Genomic DNA, 20,021 nt, shown 5'->3' with positions numbered 1-20,021 from the left:
TCAAAAACTAAATTAAACAAACTGACATGCATGACTGATGTTATAAATATGCAGCTGATCACATTTGAATAGAAACATTAAAACATAGCTACGGCAGACAGCCTTACGCTCAGGCAAAGCTTTTACTACCCATACAAACTTACAAACTTATGAAACTTCTACAGACCACTGTTAATATGAGAAGACTTTGTAAATGCTAGCGGAAATGGTGGCACAATGCATTTTTTTTGATTGTTTGAATGTTTACTATTTGGATGCAGGGAGGAGTGGAAGCAATTACACATGTTTTGGAGAGGGTGATTGTAGTTGACTCAGTTTTCATTGAAGGGGATGGGATTTCTATTCTGTAATACATTGTGAGGCTTTGGTATTCTTTGCTAAGGTGAGTTGAATGAAAAGCCTGAGGATACAGTTGTTACTGACTACCATAATTTAAAATTCTCAAAGCATCAAGGGCAACGCTTATATTTGTTAACCTGAATGTTGAGGGCTTTAAGATACATACTAAGGGGCCGATTACGAGTCTGGTGGTCCAGAGATTGCTAGACTTGTAGGGGAGGGCGGTCTCCCAACCGCCCTTTTATGAGTCAGGCAGTCAGACCGCCACATCCCCGCCACAGCTGTCAGGGAGCCGGCAACTTTTCAGTCCATGCTGTGCAGGAACTGTTTTTGGCATTCCCATTGCAGTGCCCATTTTTAGAGGCACCGCTAAAATAACTCCCGCCAGAGAGGACGAGATTCCTAATCTGGTGGGCGGTCTGACCACGGCTTTGGCTGTGTGACAGCAGGGCATACCCATGCCCCACCGCCAACGTAGTAATCGGGCCCTAAATGTCCATCCACTTTTAAAAGTTTGATTGTCTTGTTCTATGATGCTGCAGCCTCCATAAAACTCATTACTTTAAAGAGGATAAATAGAATGCATTCAGAAAATATTCATGGGTAGTTATTTGTCTTGTTTAGCCAAGGAGGGGAACACTTTTTTGTTAGAATAGAGCTTGTCTTCCAAATGAAAAAGTAGCAGAGATTTTGAAGGATCTGGTAAGTTAAGTGGTAAGGGTAACATCTTTGTCTTATATCTGTCAGAACCAATACTCTTTTTAAAGAGGACTTCAGCTCTGTACTTCTCATCTCTGGACCAGGCAAACACAAATGTTAAAGGAAATAGCTGGAATCCAAAGCACACTCAGAAAGGGCATAGAAAATTTAGCATCAAGAGCTGTATTGAGGAATTTATGGTTGGGGAAGGAGAACTTCATTATTTTTTTACATGACCTTAGAGAGCATTACACATTGCAGAATCTTTAAATTGTATCTGATAAAAAGGTGAAAGCCTTGAAAGTTTTGTTACCGGATTTGGGCCTACCGAATTTGAACCTAAGCATCAATGAATTTTTGCTGCACCGCCCTGTACTGGAGGGAAAAGAAGAGCAGGCCAACAATATTTTGAACTTAATGTAATCGAGGGTTTGAAGTCAAGTAGAGTTTGGAAGCTACCAATATAGAGGTGGCGGGCCAACCATTACTGTCAATCAATCAATCAGCATTTATGTGGCGTAGCACGGTCGCCCGTAGGGGTTTCTGGGATGCTGTGGATGCAATGTCAGAATAAGGTATAAAACTAGCAGAAAGAGGCAATATAGAGGTCTGAAAAGAGCAGAAAGAGGCAAAATAAAGGTCAGAAAGAGGCAGAATAAAGGTCACAAACTAGCTGAATGTGGCACAATAGAGGGCAGGAGCGAGCTGGAACCAGACTGCAGGTCTGAATTGGAAGGAAAATCATTAGGGAAGCTGCTAATTCACATAAGAAACATTACAGCAGGATGGTCACACAAATAATATGGACAAATACCAGGCTGAACAAAGAGGTCAAGATGAAAGTTTTTTTGTTAAAAGCTGGAGGTAATATAAAATAATAGCCTTATGCAAACTTTGGTGTAAGAGCCCATATATCTTCTTATGGACCAATTTTATTGTAGCCCAAGTTCACAAATGAAGCACATAGACAGCTCATGCATAAAATGTGCTTACAGCAATAATAAAAAATTATCACCTTAGTGGTAGAGTTAGTTTGTAAGTGATGGAGATTAAAAATCCAGACCCTTTGCCCACTTTTTATCTCTGTATTTGGCTCAGTCAACTTTAAAGACAAATTTACTTTTCTAGAGTCTGTCACTCTCCTAACTATCCCAGCAGACTCCAAACAAAACTATTGCTAGCTGACATTGTCGCTTAAGGGCCATGTCAGTGCTTTATAAAATAGCATGCCAGGTTCTTTACTGTTCCTTGGTACCTTTGTTTAAGCGATTCCTGGAGCTCAGGCCAGTACCTTTCTCATGTAGATTTCGATTGCAACACTTGCCAAAAACTTGGCAAGGACCCAACAGAGTATCCCTGCTATCACTTGAGTGCTTTGCTACTTCTTGATGTAACAATATATTATAAAGCTTCAGCGATTCACTTGGATGTAGTTTATTCCGTTCACCAGCATTTATTAAATGCAGACACACCAGATTGGGGCAGATTAGGATGGCGGACGGACCTGCGTCCGTCCGCCACCCCAGAGTTGGAGGGACCGTCCGCAGGGGCAGCGGCGGTCCCTCCATGCAAATTACGATGTGACCGCCACCCTGGCGGTCACATCCTGTATGAATAACATTGCGGCGGGTGCTGCTTCAAGCAGCACCCACCGCAATGTCAAAAATGCATGTATTACATTTACATGCACAAAGCGGCAGGCACCGCGCGGTGCCTGCCGCTTTGTGCATGTAAATGTTGGGGGGTACCATAGGTACCCCCCATGTGCACCCCCCACCCCTGACACCCTGGGGGCCCGCAACGGGCCCCCAAAAGCCAAAGTCCACATGCTTTTCCACGGCGGAAAAGCCGCCGCGGAAAAGCATGTGTCCGTGCAATTCCTAATTTGGCTGACGGTGTCTTGCAGACACCGTCACCAAATAGCCCTCCCCACCCCGCGGATTAGCGGCGGACGGACCTGCCGTCCGCCGCTGGTCCAACCGCACTCCCACCGCCATCCTAATCTGGCGGTGGGTCTTCTATTTCACTGCGGCGGATAATCCGCATACTCCGGGCCGGCGGTGGCTTCCGCCGGCCCGGAGTATGCGGATTATCCGCAATCATAATGAGGCCCTAAATTAAGGAGTGTCATTCATTCAGTTTTTAACCACTTTTATAGAAATGCACTTTCCCATGTCTGCGTTCCCAAAACCTCCAAATGAACAAATCGTTGCTTGCAGAAGTTTGTTGGCCCAGAGGAAAGAGTGCCTTCTGTCCCTGCCCCTTGTTAATAAGTAGTGGTAATCTTCCTGATGCAGTGAAAGCTATAGCACACAACTGTTTAAAAACGGACCAATCTGAAGGAATAAATAATTATTGACAGGTTGGTTGGCTTGAAGGGATGGGACTTCGGCTTTTCTTCTGCAATAATTACTCACAAAGTGTTTTGTGAGCAGTTGTGTTTATTCCTTTCCTATGCATGCAATACTTCTGAATTTCAAGGCCTAATTCGCAAAGCATGTTTTCTGAGTAGATGTGCTAAACTTCATATTTAGTTGTGTTCTACTCATGAACTTTCATGGTTCAGAGACATAAAAACTCATGGGACTATGTCCCAAAGCTTTTTTCCTTTTAATAGTATCCTTATTAAAGTAGAACGCCGGATTCAGTTGGAAGAGCCTTTATTAACCAACTGACACCTCCACGTCACTTCACCAAAAGGCCAACATTGTGTCCCCAACATTCTAGGGCTGACGCCGGGGCATTCCATGCATATAGAAAACGGGGGTCAACAGCGGAAGGCAGGAATAGGGAAATACCAAGAGGGATGGGAGAAAAAATAATGTCTAGGCATATGATGATAATACTAGAAGTTCTCAATTTATATAGATAACAATATAGAGAGATTAATTACAACAGACAGCTTATTTTATTCCTTGAAATTCAAGAGTAAACCACACCCAAGTCTGGGGTAATACAGCCCGACAAATAGCAAATACTTTCAGGCTCAGGCCCGGAAACTTCCTGCTAACATGATCACGTGTGTGGGTGTACCCGCGTGGCCCTATCTGAAAAACGTGCCAACGTTTGTGGGCATTCATAATTCTGACTGCAAGGGGTTTTTAACACTATAAATGCTGGCAGAAATAATCCTGTCAAGGGCAAAAGTAAATCTACGAAAATATGGTGTGGAAACAAAGCTAAAAAATAACACAGTGCAAATGCAATTTGGTGTTTATTTCTGTATGCAGAAATATACTAAGGTGATTTTGTCGTGCATAAAAATACACCCACTTAAGTTCTTTTGAGATTCTGCAACATTAGCAGCATCCCAGGAGTATCTAGAAGGTTCTATGAGAAACTGTACAAAGTCAAAAAAGCAGTGAAGCATTAGACATAATCCTACGTGAGCGTACAACCAAGTTTTTCCCTGGTCATTTGGCTCGGTAAAATCAGGCATTAGATGCAAACTTTAGGAATGATGAAAACAACTGCAATTCCTGCAGAAACATTCAACTTTTGCCTTACTCTTTTATTTGCTGTACATTGTGAAAAATCTAAGCATTTTGGTCGGGTTTTCTATCTCCTTTTCTTAATACAAATTACTGGTCCATTTGCTTTAGAAAAACAAAAGTCTTTTTCAAGAAACCTGTACATATCACGCTCACTTTGTAAGACTCAATACCCTTGAAAGCTCTATAAATGGCTTTTTTTAATTGAGTGTCCCTTGTTATAGTCTATATATTAGTCTCCAACCAGACACTTGGTTAATATTTAAGCGTTGTAGCAGGGCAGGAAGCTGTAGTGCTTTTCCAAATCGGATATAGCGCCTCATGGAACTGAAACCCATGGGCATCACAAGCCACTCACTATATTTGAATCAGCAGGTTTATCTGCACAGATGTTAGGATGGACTGCTCAATAGTTCTGGTGTTCGGCAATACTCGGTTAGATCTGAGCCACCAGCAGTCCAGCTGCAGATTCGTCCTTTCTTTCCACTTGTGCCTTCTTTTCCTCCTCTCATCCCCATCAGCAGTGGCTTTTGTCCGGCTTCTCCAGGTACAGAATCCTCACCAGGTCTTCCAGCTCTGTCCTGCACACCCTGGTTTCACACAGCTCGCTGATTTCAGCTTCGCCCTCACTGAAGATTTTCCATTGACCTTCAAAGTAAAGACAGAGACAAAACAGAGAGGGTATGTAAGGAGCCCAGTAATACATTCATGTATAAACATTCTTTTTTGCGATTAATACTGCTCAAATCTATTCTTCACTCAGTTTAACTCTTTTCTTTAAAAGGCAATCACGGTTTGGGGTTCTCATGAACAATTACGGGGTTGATTCGCAAAATCATTTATTAATGTGGGTAGTAGCACTACAAGAGTTTTTTTTTTTAATATTCTTACTAGCCTTTGTGAATTTGCCCTGGAATGTCCAACTTCTTATTAGTGAAAGTGCAGTCTCCTTTCTATTTGTACTAATTTTGTAAGACTGTTCTCAAACGTTCCCATTTTATGGTTGCTTTGGGGAGATTCACAAGGTATTTAAAAGTACATAAAACTAATGTAGGCGTACTACTTTGCTTACTTTAAAATGCATATGTGTTTGACCAAGCAAGAGCCTCGAAAAACTAGGAAGGAGAAAAGCAAAAAGTTGAAGGAAAGCACTCCTAAAAAAAGGCCATTCCCAACACTATGTGAATAGGCTTCTTATAATTCTACAAATATCGCCCTGCAAAAGAATTGTGTTGGAGCTATCGTCAATCACAAAATCAAGACGACAAGTATATAGAGGTAAGTGTAGATTTATTCCTATGAACCCAGGGCCAGATTTATAAAGAAGTCAGACAAACCAGATCAGCAACCAGAGTTACACAGTTACAACAAAAGGTGCTGTGTTATGTTGCGTGAAAGGGAGAGAGCAGATCAGTGTCATATCTAGTTTGATGTGGCATGGTTCTCCTCTCTCCCTGTGCTTGCACACTCTTGGCAGCCATGCGCCAACACAGACACCCTTGTGCCATACTGCAAGGGTGTCTGCCTTCTCTATGGCGTTGACTTTGTACTCAAGGTGTCTCCTCCTGTACAAAAACTATGCATTAAGGCTTTTCACACTTTGTATATGTGTTGTGCAAGGCAGCACACATGCAAAGTAGGAAAAATGAGGAGAAATGAAAAAAGTTCTTCTTGTTACACCTGCCTGGAGGAGGCGTAGGATTTTGCCACAAATCCTTGTTTGCGATTAGATAGGGATTTGTGTCAAAACCTTCGAGTGGATGCATGTTAACACCAATGCACCACCCATGGAATACCCCTTGACGCAAAGTAATTGTATTACTTTGGGATACTATCCAATGCAAATCCAGATTTCAATTGTATAGTAAAACCCACTGTTGGAATTCAGGACCTGCTTGCGATGTCCCCCCACTTTTTGCCCCATTTGTGACTCCTGGATGCTGTTTTTCTAACTCTGAGAGGACATGGGGTCTGCTAGGCATTCCCAGCACTGGTGCTATGGGTAAGACACACTTAGAATACAGTGAAAACACTTACATACACTAGGGTACACTATGGGTTAGGGTACCCCTATGATTGGCATGACCTCCCCTATAAGGGCCTCGTGCATAAGAGGGCAGGTGGATTAAAACTACCTCTAAGTCCCTACTACATAATAGGGCATGGGAGTTTAGAGGTCAGCAACCTTTCTGCACTTGCCTGTGTGCACTGCTGAAGCCTGAGGTTAGTTTAAAAGCAGTCTGTGTTGCAGGACTGTTTTTAAAATGCAAATTGTGCCCACATTCGACTTTGGTGTTTGGGGCACTTAAAAACGAATAAACTACAATGCTTGGCCATATTAGGTGCACCCAGGGTCTCTCTCCCCTGGGTGTCTCAAGGGTGGCGGGTCAAGTACATATAAGGAGGATCCTTATAAAATGGTTTTTATATGCCCTGGGCTTAGTAAAATTGCACATTTCACTACCTAAATTGCAGTAAAATGCTTCCCAAAATCGACTTTTGGACTAGTAGCACTGTGGAGTCACGATCTGCAATACTGTTACATATTCAGGACCCTTCAAATCTCCCCTAGGTGTTCCGGGGATGTGGGGTTCTGTAGAAATAGGCATTTTCCCCATTGCAGGATCACAGCCACATAGGTTAGCATGTTAAGAAGTAATTAAATAAAAACTAACATCAATGATGTCATAAAAATATAATTCAAGGACTTTCCAGAATGGTATTGATGAATCCAACAATATGCTATTGGCGAATTTATCCTAAAATGTACAGACAAGAAGTTATAAGACTTTCTTGTCTGCAAGCCAAAATTCTGCCTTCCAGTGATCTGTCCCTGATTGGTCAGAGTTAGGTAGATTAGTCAGGATGCTTTGATGAGGTGATAAGTAGCCCCTGGGGTTAGAGAGCCAATCTGGGAGGGCAGGGTTCTGCCACATAGGAATTCCAGAGCAGGGGGAAGGGTTGTAAACAATAATCTTCAATAGAAGGAGGAGACAGGCAGGAGAGGCCAGTTTCATTTACACCCCTAATCTTTGAACCCAGCCAGATGGCAGGATTAGGGAAGGAATGAGCAGATGTAAGGGGGAGGGAAACTACGAAAATGAACCATCCTGGAGATGGGTTTAGCCAGCGTTTGTCTCTTTGATGAAAAATCACCCATGTTGAATTTTGAAGAATTGGTGCTCAATGGGAGACTATAGTGCCACACTTTAGAGGATATCGTCATACTCTAGGGTGTTGCCCTGGACCTCATTGGGCAGGAGTGTCCACCTGCTTGACCCAGAAAACGTGGAAAAGGTATCTGAGAGGAGCAGAGACTCTCAGAACTGCTGCTTGAAACAAGAGGAAGAAGGATCCATGCTGAGAAGTTTGATTTGCACCAATCAAGCCCTGCACTATGAAGACGGTTCCTGCTGCACATTCAGGAACTACAGCCCTGTGGACCTAACTTGCTTCAAAAGGATTAAAGAGGGAACTCACTGCAAGCTACAGGTTAACTGAGCTGACCTGGGCCGTCACCACAAAGAATCCCCAGCCTGGAGTACTACCAGTGGATTTGAATGGGTTTTGTCCAAGTGGATTATGAGAAATGAAGTCCCAAACTTTCAAGGACCATCTTATAGCTTTCAGATCCTTGGAATACATTTTGAACACTAGGGACCCTGTGAGTAACTTAAGGAAGTAGTCCCAGAAGTATGGATAACTTTGGAGCAACTTTGAAAAAAAGCTCCATAAGTGGACCGACTCGACCTGGCCAGCTAAGCCAGCGACCCTTAACCGCGAGCCAGTCTGCTGTCCAGGTTCTTACCAATGAAAAGCTCTGGAGATTCAACTTCCAGAGTTTGACCTGGAGTTGGCTGAAACCCAAGTGGCAAACCCTCACAGAAGCCAGCCTGGTGAAGAGCAGCGAGGGACCCCTGAAGAAAAAGCTCTATAAAAGTTTCCATGTCCGAACATGGGAGAGGTGACTGGGTCCAACTGCGAGAGTCAAGTCGCCCACCTTCAACCGCGAGCTAGCCTGGATCCCTACTTCGTCCTGCTTGAAATCTCCGGAGATCTGATTTCCACCAGTTTGACCAGGAGCTTATCGCAAGGCAAGTCGGCGAACCCTCACAGAATCTGGACTGGCTGAGAACTTTGAGGGCCCCGTGAACAAAGCTACAGAAAAATTTGTAAGTCAGACGGTAAAAACTGTGACCAAGACCTACCACGAGGGGTAGCATGCAGGGTTCCATCACGGTCAGCCTGAAACATTGACTTTGTCCTGGTCTAGCACAACCAGATTTCCTAATAGGCCCTATAGGTTTTCAAGTGCTATATTGTGCTAACTCTTTAAAAACTCATATCTACCGTTCCCTACATTGGACTTTTGTCATTTGTATGTCATTTTAAAGATAAAACTATTTCCTAGTTTTATAAATGGGTGTTGGATTTCTATTGTGAGTTTTGTCTTAATTATTAATTGACTTGGTGTTGTTAAATCCTTTACATACCTATCTTTGAAGTTAAGACTCCTTTCTGAGACCTATTCTGAGCCCTAGACGGTGTTAATGGCCTTATTGCCAGTGGCAGATATATATTTACCACGACTAATAATCCACTGTCCAATGCCCACCTTAAAACTTTGCTCGGTTTACATTTTTGAAGTAATCTGGGCCTTGACTATCTAAATCTTGAAGGTGCATAGATGCAGAGTTAACATTAGTAAATCTATACTTCCCTCCACGTACTTATCTATTTTTTAGATACATACACATGGAGGTACGAATGGTAATTCTGAACTTACCTGTATTTCATTATCTTCACAATATTGTGATATTCAATATTCTAGATAGGATATTATCGCAGGACAATATTTTGTGACATGATATTGTGACAAACATCTGTTTATTTTCATTATAATTAGAGAAGGATTTTCGTTATTCTTGCTACTTGAGTGATTCAAACTATATAACCAGCCACAGATTCATAGCCCTAGCAGCTAAAATGGAAGGGTGTTAACTGACTGCAGCAGCAAGCAATGTGGCGCATCTTTCCCACATTCACAGTATGCTTTCCTTGGATGCCCTCTCCCTCTGGACAATTAGTTTATGAGTGAAGAGTTTATGAACATCCCACTTAACTGAGGGAGACTATGTCATATAACTTAGAAAGATACAACTGATTAAAATGGCAATTCTGTACCCTTTATACATTGTGACCCAAATTTCCTAAGCCTTTGTTTCGCCCTTGCATTGTGCAAGGTGACATATTGCAACACAACGGCTTATTTGGGATTTGCAAGGCTATGCAACACCTGATATGGGCGGCCTTGCATGGTTTTGTAAAGGGATGGTGTTAGACCTGTCTGCTTCTGGGTGTTTCCTACCAATTATTTATTTATTTTGTCCCCTTTGGCCTCCGAGTGTTCCCATTTTTCAAGTTCACCAGATTTTTTAGTGTTGTCTAGGGGCTAGGTGTCACCTTTCCCATTGTCATTTTTCTTTAAGGCCTAGTCCCCCTCATAAAAACTGTGAACACAGTGACACAAAATGGTGGCTTGCAACTGCCATAATCTTTTTACCTCAGGCCTTGTGGCCATAGGAAACTATGGAGAGGTTCTAGAACCTTCTGGCTGGTTCTGGTAGCCAGAGCCTAGCCTATATAAGGCCAGAACCCGGGCGGCCATTTTAGATGTGACCAGGGAACTTAAGATAACTGAGGTCAGGAGTGAGGCGACTCTGTGGGGAGGATGGCGCACTAGGTGAGGGTAGATCGTCCCTTGGGTTGGCTGCCCCTCTTGAATGACGTATCCCCCTACCTGTTGACCTAGCCCTACCATCGCTGGATTACCCTGGTTTCCTTCAGCCTGTCCAGTGTCCCTTTTGAACTGACCCTGAGCCATCTCTGGAGACAGTGCGGGTGGCTGGACTGGGGAACCACAGAAACGGGTGTGGCTGATCCTGTGAAGTCGCCGAGAGTGATGGTGTATCTGCCGATCCCACTACTCCGGCTGGCGCGTACTGATTAACAGAAAGGCAAGACCTTATACTACATGCCCAAAGCCCAGGTCCCGGTGAGTAAATCAAAACGGAGCATAGATCTCACTGTAGGGGCTTCGGAAGGCCTTCTGCGAGGTGCTGACTGACACGAGCAGAGCCACCCCCCCTCACCTTCTCTGCGGGAGCGCCCCTGTCAGAACCCTTCAGCTGGGTGAGCTTAGCCGGCAGGGTTTCCATGACAATGAAGGAGGCGGGGAGACGCTAGAGGAGTCTGGCTGTTGGCGGGGATCTTCCGGCGTGTGGAGACGGCGAGGAAAAGCCGTCGGGAGAGCTGTCTGACGCACTAAGAACCAGCAGAGCGGAGGCTACAGGATTCTGCTCCGGACAGGAAGGCGAACGAACCCGGGGGTAGTGAAATCTTCTCCGATCCCCGGGCAGTGGATCGGACTCGAGGTGGAAGCGGACAGTAAAGTCTACCAGAAGAAAGTAAGCCAGGAGCTCTAGGCTGGAGGGAGGTGAGGAGCGATATTGGGACTGACGCGGGACAGCGTTATTGGCCATGAGTTCTCACCCAGGCTTCAGGACATTCCTCCTTTAATGAAACTGCGGCATTGATACTACACCTTAAGAACGAGACTTACTGATCACAGTGCCTTCCCTTATTTTTTTATTTTATTGAATTTGTATTGCGCTCAGCTACCCATAAAGGGTTTCCCGGCGCCAGGGACAGCCTAGAGAAGAGAGATAGGTATTTGCTGAAGCAGGAAAAGCAGAAAACGTTTGATCAACTAAAACAGAAAGGTTTTTAGCTTTTTGCGAAAAGCCAAAAGATTGGTCTCCGTTTTGAGCGTCAGTGGAAGAGTATTCCACATCTTCGGCCCCAAATGGGCAAAAGAGCGACCTCCCATTTTTGTCAAGCGAATTCTAGGAATTACAAAGTTTGCTTGATTTGATGACCTAAGGGGACGGTTTGGCTGGTATGGTCGGACAAGATTGTGCAAATATGCAGGAGCAAAACCCTGAAGGATCTTAAACATAAGGCACAAAGTTTTAAAAGCTACACGGTCAGCAATTTTTAACCAATGAAGGTCACATAGGGCTTGTGTTGCAGACATTCTGCGAGGAACATTGCACAGAAGGCGGGCAGCTGAGTTCTGCACAACTTGGAGTATATTCATTGTAGCTCTATCAGCTCCCAGATAGAGCACATTGCCGTAGTCGATACGGGACATTACAAGAGCCTGGACAACAGTTCGACGAGTAGACTCAGGCAGCATCCATAGGATCTTCTGCAACCAGCGTAGAGTATTAAAGCAGATTGCAGCGACCTTAGTTGCCTGTTGACGCATCGAGAGTTTCTCGTCGATTAGAAAGCCGAGGTTACGAACAACTGGCACGGGGGTAGGCAGTGGACCCATGTTACTAGGCCAATGTCTAGAACCCCACAGATCTTTATGTTTGCCAAGTACGATAACCTCGGTCTTTTCACCATTGAGTTTTAGCAGGTTAACCTGCATCCAGGCTGCAACCCGAGAAAGGCCGATTTTAAGGGCAGAGGTGTCCTGAGACCTACTGTCAGACAAGGAGAACACGAATTAATTAAGCGTGGACATCTGCGGGGGAGAACTGATCGAGTGAAGGTTTAGTTTACCACTAAAGGTAGCCAGGGGAATGGGACTGTTTCAAGGGTAGAGAAGCCTTAGCTTGGGAGTGATCTTTTATGAAGAACCTGCAGGGCCTGAGAGTGATACGGTGGGAGTCTATTAGCCCATTATGGTTGTAGAGTAAGCTAAATAACTTTACGAAGTAATATCTTGCCTGCCTCTATTCAGTTTACCAGCTGCTCCCAGTAAGGCATAAGTGTGCCATTATTGGAACTGTTGCTGAGAACCTGCACCATCCTGATTGTAATGTTTTGAGATTTCTGGGGTAATGTACAGCCTCAACTTACTGTAAAGAAGCTTGATAATTGCTCAATACCTAATCTAAAATTGTAGTGTATGTCTACTGCTTTCATAAATTGCAGGAGTCATCACTGAGTTGCTTACATTTGTGGGAGAAAAGTATTGTTAATGGCAACTGGAACTTGGTACAAGCTAATAATTGAATGAGAAGTAATGTAATGTACTGATTTGAAATTCTGCTAAAAAAAACAAAAACATACCAAAGAATTTTATAAATCAGACCGTATTTTTTCTAAATTGGTGTAGTGTCATCTTTTTGTGGATGGGCGCTGAGTTAGTATGTGAAGTGTGATACAAGCACAGCACAATTGCTCTGGAGATTAGTCTTACCCACTCTGTGTCAGGCTACCCTAAGTGGTCTGGTAACCCCAGGTCCAACAGATGGTATTTAGGCAAAGTAGCACTGTGCATTGCCTTGCCTTACAGGCAGCCAACCAGCCAGCCACACGTGTGCCTGTGGGTGGCGAGAGCGCAACATCTTAGTATATATGGCACTTTTCAGCTCTCTCCTGTTCACACAAGTTAGCAACTTTGATTGTGGCATTGTGTGAACGTTTTAAAAATATGTCCCTGTATATCTACCTGTGATACAGAGATCCCCTTAGGTTGCCATGTATCCCTCCCTATCCAGTAGGATTGTGTAGCTGTATCTTCCACGGGCATTATGATTTCATGTTAGTTATCCATGTATCCTGCTTGCAGATGGTTGCTTCATTACTGGGGTTCAGTGAATATCTATGGATTTCTAAGGATTTTGGCTACTTCTACATCCATCTTGTATAGCGAAGTTTTCTTAAACATTTCTTCACAAAAGTTTGGAATATCAACACAATAAATGCACAGTTGATTTGTTTTCAATAAGAATACATACTTTGTTTAAACATGATAAGGGTTTTTCTAAATCTTAAAACAATTAAAAATAACTCATATTTTAGCATATTTTACGTAGTCATTCTTTTATGTTAGATCATAGCTACTCTAACCATTTAAATGCTCAGTAAAGAACTCCTTTGAAGTAGTCTCTTTTTTCTAGTAAACGGGTGGCTGAAGCTCAAAGAAAAGTGCAGATTGAAATATTAACACCATCTTCTCGCATTATAAAGTAGTACTTCCCAAACTTTTTAGCACCATGGACCGATTTTTAGAACAAACGTTTGTGACCCACCTATCATTAATGCACATAAGGCAATGGTGATCTTTTAATATAGTAGTAGACATGCTTACAAATTACAGTAAATTAGCAAAATAACATACTCTTTAAATTTCACTACCTTATAGGACCTAGATGATAATGTGTGGAAATAGGGTTTCAGTGAATATCATGTGCAACTTAACCAGTAAAAGTGTCTTGATTTGTTTTGATCCCATTACATTCTTTGCTTCCATCACACTTAAAAATTAATAAAATGTACAATAGCTTTGCTCTGCTAAGTGCTGATATATTCTAAAATATGTGTACATTTCATTTACAGGTATTAAAATGTTGTTGTGTGTTACAATAACATCACATCCTCCAGCCTTTCTTGTCACACTTTATGTATCCCAGCAAGATTGTCACATAGCATAGCTTAATTTAAAAACTCCTCTCACAGTCCCACAGTCAGAGAAAGAAAAGAAAACATGTTAGAAAAATAAGCACCAATTTGTTAGACATAGCCTGACATTTGATCTCTGTCTTTGAAGGACAGCAAATGCAACAAGATAAATACAAAATATAAAGGCATCTTTATTTACTGCTTTTTTCACGTCCCACCAGACTCTTGGCGACGACCCACCACTGGGTCACGATCTACGAGTTTGGGAATCCCAAAAAAGCATATTTTTTCTTACCCACCAAAAATGTTCAAAAATGTTTTTGGAAAAACACAACTTTGAAAAACATCCTTGCCAAAATCCAAGAAAGGAGTTTTAATTGTACTGCCTAGCATTTACAAATGTGTGTATGCATCCTAAGGCTAACTAACACCTCCTTGAAAGAACAGTGCTTTTATAAATTTGCAACTAAAAGTAAATAAATTAATAATTATTTATTGTATAGTTAACTGAAACAGATACAATTTCCATATCCACTATATTACAAAATATCTGGTTAAAAGGAATATAAAAATATTAATTGTTTTTCCTCATTTGCAACATTTACACCAATAAAAAGTCTGGGCTGTTATAGTAGATTACATAAAATACAATTCAAACATGAGTGAACTGTTATCATAGGTTCTAACTCAATGTCCAACAAGTATTTTCCTGCATCTTAAATGTTCTTATGGCACAATCATTGTCCCAAATAGATTGCAAACACATAAAAAAGGTTACACCACAAGTATTAAACTAGTGGCTTCCTGAAGATGAAGTGCTACTGAAGACATTTTATAAGCATAAAATATCAATTCCTAGCAACAAAAAATATAAACTAAAATTACTTTCAGCTGCTTCAAGTCCCCTTTCTACAATTGCCATTACTTTTACAAATATTTTATTTAAATGTGTATTAAATCCAGTTTAACAGTGGATAAGTGGGAATCCTCTTCTAATTAAATAAGGCATGAAGTAAACTTTTCCGTTCCTCTGCAAAAGCAGCACTGTGCACAACATGTGCAGAATTGTTTTATTTGTGTAATTGCACAACCTGCATTTATTATTATCAGATGGCTTTATTCAAGGTGGGCTTGAGTCACCAGCTGGAAGCCTGCCAAATCTGTAGTTCATCAATTTGTATTTAAGATGTTTTGAAAATTGTTTGCAGAAATGCGGCTGCCAGTGGTTAGTTTCATAAGTGTTATTGGTCATCCAAGCATGTGACTGTTTGCAAAAGCCCATTTTGTCTTGAACACGTGAAGCAATCTTGAAGATATATTCAAAGATTTCTTGAACACACAAACTTTCTGGCAGAGCTGAAAGTTCCTTCAGTTGTAAGCTTTGCAGCTCTGTTTCAAAATACATTTTCCAAGGATTCTTTCTTCTTGAATGAATAATTAATATCCAGATGAGATGATTTAATGTTCCTGGAGGTGCAGCTCTTAGTATACAACACAAATGTTTTAAAGCACAGCTTGTTGCGCTATGAATTGTTTCATGAGCCCAAATTCCTATCTTATTTGTGCTTGTGATACAATCTTGGGCAAGTGGAATAATTATCTATACATACTTCTAGTGTCTAAGTCAAGTGAGTATGTTTCCTTTCCCAATAGAACTTAGCATCCATATACCATAGCTGGCAAAAATGCAATACCTCTGACCTTTAGAACGTTGCCATGGCCGTTCTGAAGCCCAGCTGTGAAGGGAGGAGGGTTATGCGCGGTGCTAGCTACCCCACCATGTAAAAAAATCCTAGCTGTGGAACCGTCAGTCAAAAGACCAAGAGACATCCCAACCTTGGGGAGAGAGGAATCTCCTTCATGGAGTGCTATGACGCCTTGTGATGAAAGGCAGAGATCCCTGGAAGCCACAAAGTCGATCCAACTGCTTTCGACCAAGACCATCACCATCAGGACATGGAACGTGAGGACCATGTATGGGACAGGCAAGACAGCCCAAGTGGCAGCAGAGAGGAAACATTTCAACCTTGCCCTGCTTGTCATCAGTGAAGCCAAATGGACACAGTTGGACAGAAAACACTGGTGCCAGGAAGAATGCTGTGGTATTCTGGACACAAGAATGTGAATGTGCTGTGGAAAATGACCAAACTTAGGTATATATAAGCGGCGTTCATTCATGTTCACCACAGTCACTGTTGAAAGCAAAGTGAGACTCAAGGAACAGTGGCCACGCCATCTTGTCCCTTTTAGGCCCCATCATGCACGTAAGTGGCAGCCATTTTGTGAGTCATGGCCTCTTTGCCCACTGCCAACAGCCTGCGCGTCTCTCCCCCTCACTCCCCGGCCTCGCAAGCATTCCCCCGCGCCCCGACAGCCCCCGGTCTCTCCTGCTTGGGCCATAAGCGCACCTCTAACGCAACCCTGTCTCCGAGCCACATCCCGTGCTGAACCCCCTCACTCTTTCATCTCATTCAAAGAACAGACCCTTTTGATAACCTCTTCCTCCCTGCCCGATTGTCCGGCCTGATCCCAGGCCATCACCTAGCCCAACAGATGCAGTTTATTGCCCCCTACAGTAGGACCTCGCCTCACATCAAAGGAGCGGGGATTAATCAATGCCTTCGCACCCCGAAGATCCGACTGATCACACACATCCCCGTTCCCAGCGGAATGCCCTGCTTCTCGATAAACCACCACATGCTGAGATCGGGGTGGGAACTCTACTGTAGATATGTGTGGGAACGGGCCTGGACCGGGGATTCCGAGGACGTCTTTTCTGTCCTTCAAAGAAACATTACGGATGCAGTGTATGTAATAAAGCCATAAACCTGTGTATAAGAGGCCAGGCCTCAGAGATGCGGTTAGAGCACCTCGAGAAGATACCCTGTTGTCTGATTTGACGTGTTCTGCTCCGTCGGAATAAACTCCTGTTTCCTGCCTTCCGTCTCCAGCGTCTGCCTTTTTGTTTGGTAATCTCGAATGGTATGAGAGGCGGCTAACGCCGGGCAAACACTGAAGGGTTCTTGGTCGAATTCGGCCCTACCGTTTCTACAATTGGCGCCCAACGTGGGGCCCATCAGCGACACGTGGATCCAGTGGGAGAGGTCCCAACGACAGAGTGAACGACTGCAACGATCGGGAAGTGCACCTGCCCGATAGACCCTCGTCTGGCAGCCGATCATCCGAACTTCACTGGTTCTGAGCAGACCTCTCTCGAGTGATCTACGGTCCTGACTGGGAACCATCAGGAGTGCCACAACAATTACAGAGAATAGAGGACGATCAGGCGCTGGAAGCGGAAGACGAGAAACTGTCCATACGGTCCGGGTAAGGTCGTGCATCGCAGCGAATTGCGAATTGATTGTTTGATTGTTTGAAAATACTAGTATTACTCATTTGATTGTTTCTGAGAGATTCTCTATCTGCAAACAAGCACAGAGTCGCCATACTCTGTTTAGTCTTTGCAGATAGTGAAGGGTAGGTAACGCAGGCCTTTGCCCCCATTGTAATCCGTCGTGCCTGCTTCCCTCTCCATTTGATTGATTGTTATCCAAGCATTTACTGTTTTGGAATTGGTTCTCTTTGGATCATTCTCTATTTGCAAACAAGCACAGAGTCGCAATACTCTGTTTAGTCTTTGCAGATAGTGAAGGGTAGGTAACGCAGGCCTTTGCCCCCATTGTAATCCGTCGTGCCTGCTTCCCTCTCCATTTGATTGATTGTTATCAAAGCATTTACTGTTTTGGAATTGGTTCTCTTTGGATCATTCTCTATTTGCAAACAAGCACAGAGTCGCAATACTCTGTTTAGTCTTTGCAGATAGTGAAGGGTAGGTAACGCAGGCTTTTGCCCCCATTGTAATCCGTCGTGCCTATTTTTATCCCTCATTTGATTGATTGTTTATCCGAACATTGATCGTTCGGAATTGGTTCTCTTTGGGTCATTCTCTATTCACAAATAGGCACAGGGTCGCAATACTCTGTTTAGTCTTTGCGGATAGTGAAGGATAGGTAGTGCAGACTTTTGTCCCCTTTGTAACCCGTCATGCCTATCTTCGCCCCGTTTGTTGGTAGTTGGTTCAGCCCGGACCGCTTATTAGAGGTAGATCATCCGGCTCCACCGGAGGACACCCCTAATAAAAAGGACATATATATAAAAATACGGATTAGCCGTTGTATCATGCTAGCAAACTATAACATAAAAATCGTTAGGGAAAACAAAAGGAATCGAGCAAAATCAGTAGGCCACTGATGGGATCTTTTTGACCCCGCTAAAATAGAAACATTAGGAACAACCCCTCATGAGAAATATGAAACTAGTGAGAAGAACCGAGCTCGACGCCATCATGGCTGCAAGACAGCTCGGATCCATCGCCCGCCCCACCCAAATAACGACAAACCCTATGCAAATATTATAAATATATACAACACTCCAGCAAAGTAACATGTTAAAACTTTTTATTAAACAACCATTTAAAACTTTTTATTAAACAACCATTTAAAACTTTTTATTAAACAACTATTTACATGGCAGCCGGCTGCAACAACAAACCCAAATGCATTTGCCGTCTGCTTGACGCTGTTCCTGTTGGGCTACTTTGAGCTACTTTTTAGTAGGCTTTGGGCTATAAAAAAGTCTACAAAAGCCGTCAGCCGGCGAGGTAGCGTCGGTGGCGGCCCGTTGTGCGAATAGGCCGGAGGCTACCCAACTCGCCAAGACCTGTCCCCGGACCATCCAGAGGTGATGTCCAGCAAGTTGTGTGCGGGGGATGCCTTGCTGATGGCTCCCCCCTTTTTTTGTTGCCTGGTCCAGCCATCTCGTATACCTGCGCCAGGAGATGGCGTGGGGCGCCCGCGGAGAGGCGGCGCGGATGGCCCCCTCTCCCCCGCCCCCCCCAAGGTGGAGGTTCCTCTCCTGCACCAAGACTGCCATTAGCGTTCCACCCGCGGGCCCCCCCACGGCTGGCTGACCGAGAGGGGCCGCTCCGGTGGCCATGGTGAAGGGCAGCTGCTGGGGGGGGGGCTCTCAAGATGGCGGCCGACACCCCGGATTTGGGCCTGGTCCATTAGGATGGCTCTGGGCTACCTTGGAACTCGGATGCTTGCCTGCTCGGGCATGAGCCCCGCTCTTGAAGACGTCCTCTCATTTTTAAAGATTCTACGAGAGTCGTTGGCCCTCGACTCCCGCGGGCTTCCGGTGGGAGCAACCGCCACCGTTGCTCGGCTGTCCCCCATGGATGTGCCGCTGCCCCGGGCGATTGCCGCCTTATCCACATCTGGTGCCGAAGGAAAGACTGATTCAACGCATCTGTGGAGGGATACGCCTGCTGTCCCGCTCTCCGGAGTGGCCACAACGTCGTCACAAGATGGTGGTGCTCTCATGCTGACACCGGCCTTTGTCCGAATTACTAAAAGACACTGTAGACTGCCAAATCGATCAGCTTCGGTGGGACCTCAGCGTGACCCGGTAGGGAAGATTTTGCCTTCCTCGCCTTTAAGTCGCGGTTTATGCCGCCTGTCCTTTCTGCTGGCGTTTATGGAATTTTTTTTGAACTACCGAAAGGGATTCTGGTCCAGCCGCTAGTTATTGGAGGCATTTGAACTATACTCTGGACCCGCCTGGCCTCGACCAAAATGGCGCCAGTATGGGCAGGACTTGCAACTCCTTATGACGATTCTAGTTACTTAGCCCTGATGTTATGGGGGATGTATGCGGTCTTTGTGCACATGGCGGGTGGGGAAGTGTACTGACTGAGCATGCGGACAACCCTATTGAAGTCGGGTTTATTTACTATTAATTATTGTATTATTTAAGCTCCGAACTAAATGTTACTCATGATACTCGCCCATGGTATGCGTATGAACGATTTTATTGTAACTGATCCTGTTTTACTTTCAATTATAAAATCAACCTTCACTGATCCTGCAACCGTTTGTCACGTTTAGTTTTTCCAATTAAATGGCTCGCTCGTTACATACTCCTGTACTACAGTGTAATATCTCCTTACCTCAT

General features: G+C 43.9%; 1 protein-coding gene across 1 annotated transcript in view; it reads right to left on the bottom strand.

The window, feature by feature from the left end:
• Positions 1–3,927: 3,927 nt before the first annotated feature.
• Positions 3,928–20,021, bottom strand: part of CHRDL1 (chordin like 1) — a 665,356-nt gene continuing 649,262 nt past the window's right edge. The window contains exon 11 of the mRNA XM_078688799.1: positions 3,928–5,177. Coding sequence (XP_078544925.1) covers positions 5,047–5,177 — 131 coding nt within the window. The 3' untranslated portion in view covers positions 3,928–5,046. The remainder of the gene's footprint in view (positions 5,178–20,021) is intronic.

This window comes from Lissotriton helveticus, chromosome 4_1 (assembly GCF_964261635.1).
Source record: "Lissotriton helveticus chromosome 4_1, aLisHel1.1, whole genome shotgun sequence".
Lineage (NCBI taxonomy): Eukaryota > Metazoa > Chordata > Amphibia > Caudata > Salamandridae > Lissotriton > Lissotriton helveticus.
The sequence above is the reverse complement of the archived record's forward strand: the minus strand, read 5'-3'. Positions and strand labels throughout refer to the sequence as shown.